General features: G+C 35.0%; 1 protein-coding gene and 1 non-coding gene across 3 annotated transcripts in view; both read left to right on the top strand.

Moving 5' to 3' along the window:
* Positions 1-6,974, top strand: part of LOC120109136 (mediator of RNA polymerase II transcription subunit 15a-like) — a 33,533-nt gene extending 26,559 nt beyond the window's left edge. For both annotated transcript variants that reach the window (XM_039122889.1, XM_039122886.1), the window contains 7 exons: positions 531-601; positions 849-926; positions 1,053-2,201; positions 4,159-4,485; positions 5,868-6,056; positions 6,145-6,233; positions 6,338-6,974. In XM_039122889.1, the coding sequence (XP_038978817.1) occupies positions 531-601; positions 849-926; positions 1,053-2,201; positions 4,159-4,485; positions 5,868-6,056; positions 6,145-6,233; positions 6,338-6,542 (2,108 nt within the window). In that variant the 3' untranslated portion in view covers positions 6,543-6,974. The remainder of the gene's footprint in view (positions 1-530; positions 602-848; positions 927-1,052; positions 2,202-4,158; positions 4,486-5,867; positions 6,057-6,144; positions 6,234-6,337) is intronic.
* Positions 6,975-9,627: 2,653 nt separating this feature from the next.
* TRNAL-AAG lies at positions 9,628-9,708 on the top strand. Its single transcript has one exon. It is a non-coding gene; the product is annotated as a tRNA-Leu (tRNA).
* The last annotated feature ends 3,443 nt before the right edge of the window (positions 9,709-13,151 follow it).

Raw genomic sequence — 13,151 nt, 5'->3', positions numbered from 1 at the left:
TTGCAATGATGTTGATGCACAATTGATTTCAAAAACCAAATTATTTCTATTATTTTTGATACTTAATAAATCATTAGAGATTTCTTCCACGGGCATCCTAAAAGTACAATTTTATTGCTTTCGGGTTTTTTTTAGAGTAGTAAGGTTGTGATAGAATGGGTTTTCAACTTCATGTTAAATTTTCTCTCATCTTATAATATGCCGGAATTTAGATCCGCCAGTAAATAAAGTAGAAGTCCTATTCAGAGAATTATTTACGTCTAAGATAAGGTTTTGTTCTGCTTATTGAATAATAATTTTCCATTTGTGTTATGGCACAATGATATTTTGGATGGCTTTACATAATTTTGGTTCATATGATTTTTTTATTGGTTAACTAAGTTGAATCCTGTGGCTGAAAGATTGTTAGCAGTTGTTGTTTAATGTCTATCTTGTTGGCCTTGGGTTTCCCTTGAAATATTCCTACTTGCCTAATGCCTATTTCTTTCAGCTAAATGTTTTCTTTTTTCAAAAAAAAAAAAAAACAACAGCATTGGTGGATTCTACAGCACAGATTGGAAATGCAGATGTCGTTGATCGGCAAGAGGAAATCTATCAAGAGGTGACTTATCGCAGCTTTCCTTTCTTGTAATTTCCATTGATATGTTTTTTGTGTTTTATATTATTCATTTGCATAAATGAAAATTCATTGCAGTGCTAGACAGACCTAAGTTGTTCTTTCAAAAGAATAGAGATGCCCCATGAAGTTTAATCTGTTGGTTAATTTAAAAATTAAATTAGCATAAGAAAGAAACTTAGAGATTTCACCTCTGCATTCTATTAGTTTTGATGGTTTTCCTCAATTGCAGATAATGTCCTGGAAGAAGTACTCTACAGAGCTCAATGAATTCAATGGAAGGATTACTCTGAAGATTGCGCAGTTTCATGTATTATATCTGGTGACCCATAAAGCTTTAGATTTCCCTACAAGTTAAATAGAAGAAATGTTTGAAAATCTAGTTTTTTTCTGCTAATCAATCTTGTCTTCCCCCTTTCCCCCCTTATTTCTACAGCATGAAGGTGTCAATGCGGCGGCAACAAAACAATCAAAACAGTTTGAAAAAGCAAAATCGTGCCAGTCTGCATCACGGCTCATATTAAATCTTTTACATACATCTAAGAGCAACATCAATTCTGATGTGATGAGGAAGTTTCCTTTGCTTCAGAATTTTATGAGCAATTTCATAAATTCAAGAAAGAATAGGAGTGTTCCTTCTCAGCCTCAGGGACATTCTCAGTCCATGCCACAGCATCTACCATCTCAAGTTTCTCAGCTGCAGCAGCATGATAATCATGTAAACGAGGTGCAACGGATAAACTTGCCGTGCTCGGTAGCATCAATGCAGTCAGCTGCTGCACCAAGCATGCAGCTTGGATCCATGCCTTTATCAACGGCTGTTAATGTTCCAACAACACAGCAGAACATGGCAAATACACTGCAGCCAACTCCTAGCTTGGATCCAACGAAGCAAGGATCTTTGGACTCCATGAAACAGGGAACTGTGGGCTTGGTGCAACAGGATGATGTTGGATCCTTGCAGACTACCATCAGTGCATCTCAACAGCTACATCAAGTGACACAGTTGCCGCTGCACCAGATGCCACAGCATCAAAAAAATGATGTAAATGAGTTGAAGGGGAGACAAAGCTCTGGCATCAAATCAGGATTATATCAACAACATTACCCTTCAGGTCAGCACCATAATTATTCTCATCAACAACTTAAGGCAGGTGTCTCTTTTCCAATTTCTTCTCCTCAAAACCTTCAACCTACTTCACCTCAAGTTTCTCAGCATTCATCGCCTCAAAAAATTGATCAGAACATTCTATTGTCATCTCTTCCAAAAGAGCAAACACCTTCGCAGTCTGCAAACTCAACCTTTATTTCGTCTCCTTATGCTCCCACAACTCCCTCTCCAGTACCTGGAGATCCTGAGAAACATTTTAGCATTTCATCATTATCAAATGCTGTAATTATTGGACATCAACAAGCATTTTCTTCCCCTCAAAGTCATCCTATTACTATCTCTACACCTGGGATTTCAGCCTCACAATTGCTTGAAGAATTTTCGAGTCCAGATGGGTGTGAGGCGAATGTTGTATTTACAACTCTGGGCAAATCAAATGCCAAAGAACAGCCTATAAATCGCTTAATCAAAGCGGTCAGTCAACTTTTCTAAAGCGCTTTTATATATTGGTCTTTATATGATTTTGTGAAAACTTGGTAATTAATCAAGAAAAGTTATTAGACCATTTTCTATGTTCAATTATTTGCATTCATGGATCTGAAATATTGATTCTCAACATCTGCAATATAGCTAAAACTTTGTAAGTGTTTATTGATGAGGATTTTGCTGCATTTCACATTGTAAAGCTAGATTTTTGTAGTCATTATGAATGTTACTTACATGTTATATTAACTTTTAATCATTATGAAGTTACAGGCTACATTGAATATGGGACATGTTTTTTTGATATCATTTAATAAAAAATTTCATTCAGACATCCATGTATCTGAAGTTATTAAAATTTTAAACTTGCATTTTATTTGCAAAAGCCATGTTTTTACAAGGTTATTTGGTGATTGATGTCGCCATTTCCCATACGCATTCTTGTGCCTCTTGAAGCTCCTATTAGTTCCATGGAATCGCTGATTGAATAGATTGATGATCTTGTGTGGAGCTGTCAAAGTGTAAGCCCCAGTCAAAGTGATCTCAATCTTCAATCATCAATCCAACATGTTATCATGATTGGGGGTCCTGCAAGAGAATTACAGTCTCTCTTTGAAAAAAAGAAATCATATCAGTTGAGGTCAAAAGGAATTTCCTTAATTCCAGAAATTTTGTGTTTTTTTACAATCACCTCATCAGTTCAAACCCGATTTTTAAATATTTCATAATTTTTACTCTTTTCTCACATTCTTCCGTTTTTTCTCTTCCTTTTTCTTCTTCTTGATTCTTTTCCTTAAAATTTTAGAAATTACTTTTTTATAAACTAAGAAACAGCTTCCAGTTCTGCTTGAACTAGTGTGAGCTAGTTCAACAAGCGGTTGACCTGTTATGGTTGGTATTTGGTAACCTGGTCTTTTCCATGAACTGGATGTACACTGGTAGAGGCCAAAATTTACTGGTTAGGGTGAATTTATTAAATATTGGGCTGTCCAGAATCTGATTCCAACCATTTTCTAATTCATGATTTGATTAAGTAAATAATAGATTTGCTTTCAACTATAGCATAATCTGATGAGAAGGTTTTCCAGTGCATGTCCTTTTCTTTTTTCTTTTCTTCAATTGTTAGATTTTATGCTCTTTTTTTACAACCTACTAATGCTTAAAAGTGCTATCTAAACATTCGAATGGCTGTCTAGAATCTCTAGATGCTTGGATGGGTGTTTCATCCATCAAATGGTTATTTTAATAAATTCTTGAATTGACTATATTTGGAGGCCGGTCTATATGTCTGCCTGGGACATCCAAGGACTGGATGTTAAACATTTTTAGTGGAGAAAGAGCATTATATGTGCACAAGATAAAATCATGTTGGTCAACAATTTCAAGCATTTGCAAAATAATGTAGGGCTCTTTAATTTATCGAGGCTCTTATGTATCTTGTTGTCCAGCCTTTTGGCATGCTACAGTTGCAGGAAGTGAAAAAGTTATTTTTTTATTTAGGGCTATTTACTTTCTTCGAAATTCTGGTCTAGAGACTGTCTTGTTGCTGCACTTGTATCAATATTTAAACAGCTTGCTTAAAGGTATGCCTCATGTGTTGTAAATATTTCCTATATAAAAATATAACGTATTGGTAGGCGCCGGTACCGATCCGAACCAGTATCGAACCGGTACCACTGGTTTAGCTTAATTCACGCATCCAAAATATTTGGAAGATACATGCCAGTACGGTTGGCCGGTACCAATTTTTAACACCGAACCAGACCGGTCAGAGCCGGTACTGGTTCGGTATGGGTTGAACCGGCTGGTACAGGCCGGTTCGGCATTCCTTGCTTGGTACCAATTGTATAGATAAGAAGTTAGCTACTAATATGTTAGCATGCATATGCAGTATGTTTTCGAAGTTTTAAGAAGTATGAAAACTTTATTGTTTTTGCTACTCTTTCAGGTACAATCCTTATCACCAAAGAAGCTGAGCTCCTCTGTTAATGATATTCGCTCTGTTATCAGCATGATTGATGGAATACCAGGCTCAGCACCTGGAAATGGTTCCAGAGCTGCTCTTGGTGAAGATTTAGTTGCCTCAACAAATTTCCATTTGGAAGCTCAGGAACTCATGTCACAGGATGGAAATAATATGACAAAAAAATTGAAGCGTGATATAACTGCCAGGCCCTTGAATGTTATGCCATCAGCTGGCAGCATGAGTGATAGTTTCCAACAATCTGAACTTGAATCAACTTCAACATCCAATTTCAAGAGACAAAAAGTTGAGGTATGGTATAATCCAATTCGTTTTCTTGTGTAGCATCACTAAATGTTTTCTATTATTAATGTATGTTACCTTTAAGTCTGCAGTGTTCAGCTTTTATGTCTAAATTATAAATTCTTGTGTACAATTAAGCCGTTTTCCCCTAGGATAAAGGTCAATTATGCTTCAGAGTGGTGGTTTTTGTTAGCTTGGACTTATTATACAGAATAAGGAGAGATAGATGAAGATATATGTAATAGAACTAGAGCTAGTTGGATGAAGCGTAGAGGTGCCTTTGGGGTTTTATGTGATAAATAAGGTATTGCTGATAATCTATAGAACGACTCGGGGGTTTCATGAATCCACCTAAATAATAGGCAAGCAAAAAAGAACCAACGAAAAGAGGTGGGTGTAGAAGAAATGAGAATTTTGACATGGATTTATGTTTTTTTATTGAAAAAAGAAAGATTGAGGGTGAAATTCCATTGGAGTTGCTGAAATTATGGAAATGATGGGAGAATCATCAAATTCGGTATGAGCAATATTCAGTGAGGACCTAATGGGGCACCAGCAAAGATAGGTTCTAATATGTTTTAAAAGATGTAGAAGCATAGAAGAGAAGACATAAGGTCACGTAGATGGTGATTGTGAAGAAGGATTTGGAAAAGCTTGAACTAATACTATGGATGGCCCTGGAAAAGTAAAAACTATGTCAAAACTGTTTGAGCTAATTACAATCCATAAAGCCAATGCCATATATTGTGACAAAGCTGGATGATTATTGTTAATGTTTGAGTAAAGCAACCCTTACTAAAGAAATTTTCCATTTTTGACAAATTAAAACAACATTTATTTCTTGGATATCAATTAGATAATGATTGAACTGTTCCAGAAATAATTTATGATAGATCAGGCTTAATCAAGATAATAAGGTGGGCTTGTAACAAATAGTCCAGAAACTGCCATATGAGGTTTAATTTTTTGAATAGTACATTTCCAAACAACATAATCAAATCCTCTAAAGATGTAATTCTGTGGAGATGACCTTATGTTAAGCACAAAATTACAGCTTCGAAAGAAAATGCAGATTTTTTTAAAATTATTTTTAGTACATTGACAGATGCATTATGTAGTTGGTTTCCAGAGGTGAGGCATGTCTATGTGAACTGATATTTTATTATTGTATACTCGTTCTTTTCTTTTCTCATTATTAAATTGCAATGGAAATATATTAGACGAGCATCTGGAACTAGTTCCAAGGCTTAAGATGATGTAAATTAAAATTACATGTGCACATAAATTTTTATAAGCCTTGAAAGAACAGTTGCACATTGTCTATCATCTAATATCATCATGCTACTTAGTTTTTGGTATTCTTACTGTCTATTAAGATCTCCTCGATGCAGGTCAACCATGCTCTACTGGAAGAGATCAACGAGATAAATCAAAAATTGATTGGTATGGTGATAACTGCAAGTGAAGATGCTGATATGGTTGCTGCTGCAGCTGGGGGAGAAGGGACAGTTATCAAATGTTGTTTTAATGCTGTGTTTCTTTGTCCGAACTTGAAATCACAGTTCGCTTCAGATCAGATGGTGAGCCCTAAATAGCCAAAAGGCAGAGGTACATATATGAACTCCTCATTGATCTATCTAGTATTGATTCAACATTTTGTTTATGCAGTCTCCAATTGTGCCTCTGAGGATTCTCATTCCTACCAATTATCCAAAATCATCCCCCATACTTCTAGACATGTTACCAAGCGAACTGAGGTGAGATGAAATTGTTGTGATTTTCATGCTTAGGGGGTTTGAGTTCACCACTCCCTTCTATATCTGACCTGCAATTTTTCTTATTCAATCATGTGTTCCTATAGCAAGGAGTTCGGAGATCTTTCTGTCAAGGCATGGTCAAGGTTCAGAATGTCCCTCCGTGACCTTCCACAGCCCCTTTTGCTTAGAGAAATCGTAAAGACATGGGATGCCTGTGCACACAAAGTTATTGATGAGTACGCTCAGCAAACCGGAGGCGGTAGCTTCAGCTCTAGGTTTGGTGCTTGGGAGAATTGTGTCAGTTCGTGACCGTGCTGCCATCAACAACATGGATTTCTGAGGTCTTATGGGTATTTAGCCATAATTAACTAATCATCATGATGGCCATTTTTATGAAGGATGCCTGTTGAAGACCATAAAAATTTGAACAAGGGAGTTAGCAAACAAACAGCTGGGGACAACAATTTCTTCTGAATTTTTGCTAATTGTAATTCATTTGTCATAGGTCCCATATATATATTTTTTCTTGTGTTATTTAGAAAGCAACAACCTGGCATTCTTGGGGTTTCATATGCAGATTCAACAGCTGCATTAGTGCACTCGAGATGGAATCAATGTCATATATTGTGTGACATAGACTGTTTAGTCTTCTTGTTATGCCATATTGATTATACAATATACTGGTTCAAACCTGGTTTCAGACAATTTCTTTTTTACATTAAAAAATGAAAGTGTACATAATAGAATTTGATTTTCTGTATATCATGGAGTATAACTCCCCTGTAATCAATTTTAGCCTGAGGCTTCCATATGTGGTGCACCTGTCGGCTTGACTGTTTAATGAAGTAACAAACATGTGGTACGAATGAGTTTGGCAACTAAGGTGGCTGAAAGAAATGAGTTGTCCATCATCTTTCTCATACGCGTCATATATGTCTGCTTAAAACCCTGTTATATATGATTCTTGAGTTTTGATGTCTGAAAAGTTGAATGCGCTATATGGAACCTATTTTTCTCTGCGATGCTTGAGAAAATCTTGGGCCTCACGAATCATAAATGGTGACTTCAGAAAGATTTAGTTTGCTTTGTCCTACTTGTATAAAGATTTACTTTGTTTTTAAGCTCCTGACTTTACAGGCATTGCATAAGCCTTCCATCCTATTTTTTCAAGATGATTCTGTAACTCTGATCCAAATTATGTGTTATGTAGGTTCATTCATAATTTATGGCATGATAAAACTGAAGACAATATTGATAACATAGAAATCTGTCTGATAACAATGCATCTAGCTGGTTTATGAAATTCATAGTCAATTTTTTTACTCAATTTTCACTTTGTTCTCATGCAACCATAATCATAATCAGTCAAACCTTCTTTCAATTATTTGAAAGCTTTACGAATTCTCATTCAGCAAGCAATTCTATTTGGACCTCTCAAATTATTTAAAAAGGTTAGTTACATTTCAAGCTTTACCATTTTGGTTATCTACCTTCCATCCATTTTATAACAAGCTATTCTTACGCTGAATAATCTGCTATTGCAGTCATTATCTTTTTCTTTGTTATAATACATATAATATAACAAAGGGGGCCCAAACCTGTTACAGGCTGCTGTAAGATTACAAAATCATCTTAAACCTTCTAACAAGAATAGATTGCTTACAATTTGCTACAATTTTTGACTTTTAGTCTTTAGATACAAATTAAAAAATTTTATTTTAAAATAATATATATAAAAGATGACTCTTATAACAATCTATTGTACGGTATGATTGTTATTTCTATTTTGATTCTAAATTGCAATTTTCTCTTTAAAAGAGTTTGTGCACCTGCATAAATAATAATAATAATAATAATAATAATAATGTTACATCGGATATCCTAATGTTTGTTATTTAACAATAAAAATTTGGAACCACACGCTAACAACAGGGAAGTAAAAGGATGATGACGATTATAATGTTATAATGGCCTGCTATAAGTCTACATGTTGGTCATAGAGCCAATATTTCGCTATCTGTATTACATATAAACTCTAGGGTATCCTTTCCTTATCAAGCCATCTTCCCCTTAGCCGACTTCCTCTCCATCCTTTCATCTGCGACAATTGGTATCAGAGACAGCAAAGGCTATGTATTATAACCTGCTGTTATTTCTATTTTTATTCTAAATAAAACAATTTTTTGTACAATTTTCTCTCTAAAAGGGTTTGCGCACCAGGAAAAACAAACGCTGTAACGGCTGTTATAACACTCGTATTTTAATATAAAAAATTGAAATCACCCTTTTGTAATCGGGCAAATAACGGCTCAGATTACCGATATAACAGTCGGCGGCAATGGAGGCCGTTATATTGGAATAACGCCGTTATCGGAACCTTAGCCCCTACCCAATCTCCTCTCCCTCTCTCCCGATGTTCTCCCCTTCCCCCTCGGCCGCCGTCCGGTCCCTCTCCGGCCTCCTCCGTCTCGCCGCCGGCGCCGGCGCCCTCCGGCTTGCCCAGCGAGCCCACGCCCGCGCCTTCCCCATTGGCCTCCACCGCCACCCCGTCCTCTCGTCCGCTCTCATCTCCGCCTACTCCCGCCTCGGCTTCCCCTCCCTCTCTCGCCTCGTCTTCGACTCCGCCGCGGCCACCGGCGCCCCGTCCAACATCTTCCTCAGGAACGCCCTCCTCGCCGCCTACTCCCGCGCCGGCCTCTTCATCGAGCCCCTCACCATCTTCCGCCGCATGCGCACTCACCAATCTCCTGATCATTTCACCCTCGCCATCCTGGCCAAGGCCTCCGCCGAGCTTGTCGACTCCGGCACCGGCAGAGGCATCCATTCCCTCGTTATCTGGCTCGGGTTCGGCTCCGACACCGTGATAGCTGAATCAAGCTGTGGATTTTATAAATTCAATGCCAGTTGCACCCTCTTCTAGTGTTTGGGGAGCTCTTTTTGGTGCTTCTGTGATTCATAAAAACCAGGAAATGCAAGATCTGGCTTCCAGGTTCCTTCTTCAGTCAGAACCAGAGAATCCATCAAATTATGTATCTCTATCAAATTTGCATGCCCCTTCTGGAAGATGGGATTGATGAATGGCGTGAAACATGCTACTGTGCTACTAGAATTGTTAGAATTATGTAGTTTTATACATTATTTTTAATTTTAGCAAATTATTTCTGATTTTGATTTGGAAGTATATGATTGAAATATTTATCAGATAGCAGCATATAGAACTAATAATAGGACCAAGCGAAGCCTATTAGCATATTCTTAAGGTAAATGGCTCAGATCGAGGCCCAGCTTGTGGATTAGAAACTTTTTAATTTGGTCCAGATAAGGATTCAATGGGGAGGTTGAGCTCGGGTAATTTCATTCTTAATAATCAAAAATAATAAATCTAATGCAACTGGTTGAGATGGCCGAGTTGGCCTAAGGCGCCAGATTAAGGTTCTGGTCCGAAAGGGCGTGGGTTCAAATACCACTCTCAACATAACGTTTATTAATCATTTTTCATCGAAGCAAATTACTAAAAAAATTTCTCCTCCTATTCATTTTGACAAAAAACAATTTGCTAAAATCGTTTTTGAATCCTACTCTCAATATATATTGTTTTAATGTTTTTCGTAAAACAAATTACTAAAAAACACCATCGTCCATTTTATCTAAGTAAACAAATATTTGTCACATATTTAGAATATACATATATTATTATTATTAAGAATATATATATGTATATATGTATTGACACATATACTTACATATATACATACTCTCAACATAACGCTTTTTAGTCATTTTTCACCGAAGCAAATAACTAAAAAAATTTCTCCTCCCATCCATTTTGAGAAAAAACAATTTGCTAAAATCATTTTTGAATCCTACTCTCAATATATATTGTTTTAATCTTTTTGGTAAAACTAATTACTAAAAAACACCGTCGTCCATTTTATCTAAGTAAACAAATATTTGTCACATATTTAGAATATACATATATTATTATTATTAAGAATATATATATGTATATATGTATTGACACACATACTTACATATATACATACTCTCAACATAACGCTTTTTAATCATTTTTCACCGAAGCAAATAACTAAAAAAATTTCTCCTCCCATCCATTTTGACAAAAAACAATTTGCTAAAATCATTTTTGAATCCTACTCTCAATATATATTGTTTTAATCTTTTTGGTAAAACTAATTACTAAAAAACACCATCGTCCATTTTATCTAAGTAAACAAATATTTGTCACATATTTAGAATATACATATATTATTATTATTAAGAATATATATATGTATATATGTATTGACACACATACTTACATATATACATACTCTCAACATAATGTTTTTTAATCATTTTTCACCGAAGCAAATTACTAAAAAAATTTCTCCTCCCATCCATTTTGACAAAAAACAATTTGCTAAAATCATTTTTGAATCCTACTCTCAATATATATTGTTTTAATCTTTTTGGTAAAACAAATTACTAAAAAACACCATCGTCCATTTTATCTAAGTAAACAAATATTTGTCACATATTTAGAATATACATATATTATTATTATTAAGAATATATATATGTATATATGTATTGACACACATACTTACATATATACATACTCTCAACATAATGCTTTTTAATCATTTTTCACCGAAGCAAATAACTAAAAAAATTTCTCCTCCCATCCATTTTGACAAAAAACAATTTGCTAAAAACATTTTTGAATCCTACTCTCAATATATATTGTTTTAATCTTTTTGGTAAAACTAATTACTAAAAAACACCGTCGTCCATTTTATCTAAGTAAACAAATATTTGTCACATATTTAGAATATACATATATTATTATTATTAAGAATATATATATATATGTATATATGTATTGACACACATACTTACATATATATATATATATATACATACTCTCAACATGACGTTTTTTAATCATTTTTCACCGAAGCAAATTACTAAAAAAATTTCTCCTCCCATCCATTTTGACAAAAAACAATTTGCTAAAATCATTTTTGAATCCTACTCTCAATATATATTGTTTTAATCTTTTTGGTAAAACAAATTACTAAAAAACACCATCATCCATTTTATCTAAGTAAACAAATATTTGTCACATATTTAGAATATACATATATTATTATTATTAAGAATATATATATGTATAGACACACATACTTACATATATACATACTTGCATGTATAAATATACATAAATATATACATAATTATGTATGTATAGTATTTGGTAAACATGTATGGGGCATTTTAAATGTGTATATTATCCATCTTGTATTTAGATCCAAGGTTAAACTTATCCAAAAAGTTCTAATTGTGCATCCTTATGTGCAAGAATAGTCCAATCTTTGTCTTTTAAAAATCAATAATTAAGAAAAGTCAAATATTTTTTGTGCAATATTATCCATCTTGTATTTAGATCCAAGGTTAAACTTATCCAAGAAGTTCTAATGTGTCGGCCGTTATGAGAAAGAAAAATCTATTTTTTTTTCTTTACAAATCCATAATTAAGTGGTTTTTTATGCAAAATTTACTTTCACCTTTTTAGTATTTTCGTTGCAAAGTTTCATAAGAGCAATAGAACATGTGTAGGAGTCCAACTATCGTCATTCATAAGTTGGATCGTGTTAAAGCATATGACAGTCTGATTCACAGATTTATATTAAAAATATTTTTTATACTATAGGGGGCCACAAAGGGGTTAGTTTCAGAATGAGCCAGCCTTTTTTTTTTGACCCAAATTAGACTTGAGTGATACATGAGCTAAGACGAGTCAGGATTGGATTAGAAATTATAAAATCTAGAACTGACCTAGTTTTCAAATGAAGTTCAATTTTTGACCCCAATCCGATTAAGAATTTGTAGTCTACTCAGGTTGCATTCTGGTCATGGATAGATCCGGCCAATTTGTGGTCATAATCTTGTAGCAGCTCAACAATCTGCTTGTTATTAATTATCAGAAAAACACAAAGGGAAAAAAAGAAAAAGATAAAACAAAAAAACTTGTTCAGCAAATAATGAAAGATGGATTTATGTTGTACTTATCATTGATCAAGCCCACCTAGGATGGTTATTATTTTCATTTTTTGTCCAATCGGAAGGTTTTGTGTTTATTTTTATTTTTTATTTTTTGGATAGAGGGAAAGCTTGCTGTTGCTTTTATTCCCACAGACAAGATGGTATCAGATTTCTTTAAACTGTTTGCTCCATTAGTCGGATTTATCAAACAACATCCTCTATTTTTAGGTATTAATTTGGTTGCAAAGTTTCCATCTCGGCTCGAATTTGTATCGTACCATTTATCCCTGTTCATTAGTCTGTTGGAGTTAAGACATGGATCATTTTAAATCATAGTCAGGGGGTCAGATGAAGCAGTCTAATTGCCTCTAAATTGATTTACAAATTTATGAATTATATTTATTTACATATTGCAGCAGTTTAACATTCAGAGTATTTGGCAAAATAATAAATATCAAATTTTTGTACCCACCCTTGGTTCGACCCCATCTAGCATGGTTCTTCCTAAAATAAATTATAATTTTACTGGGATGCAATTTTTTTGTTTTTGTCCAGATTACCGTGATTTGGACTGCTTGGTTAGATGGACTTCAGCACTTGCTTTATTTGGAGCAAGAACAAAGTGTGGATAAACGGCGACACGGGTTGGACACGTTGCGCGGAGGCACGGAGCCCGAGCCAGAGCGGCGAGCCTGAGCCCGCCCCATCCCCATCCCCATCCCCATCCCCGTCCCCGTCTCCGTCGGAGAGAAGAACAAGCAGCCAAGCTCGGTTCCGACGGATTGTCGTCGGAGAGAAGAATGAAGGAAAGAAAGAAAGAAAATCAGAAGGAGAAGAAAGGAGGAAAGAAATCAAGCATCTCGAGAAGTAACA

This window comes from Phoenix dactylifera, chromosome 2 (genome assembly GCF_009389715.1).
Source record: "Phoenix dactylifera cultivar Barhee BC4 chromosome 2, palm_55x_up_171113_PBpolish2nd_filt_p, whole genome shotgun sequence".
Taxonomy (NCBI): domain Eukaryota; kingdom Viridiplantae; phylum Streptophyta; class Magnoliopsida; order Arecales; family Arecaceae; genus Phoenix; species Phoenix dactylifera.
Note: the sequence above shows the minus strand (reverse complement) of the source record. Positions and strands in the feature narration are given on the sequence as shown.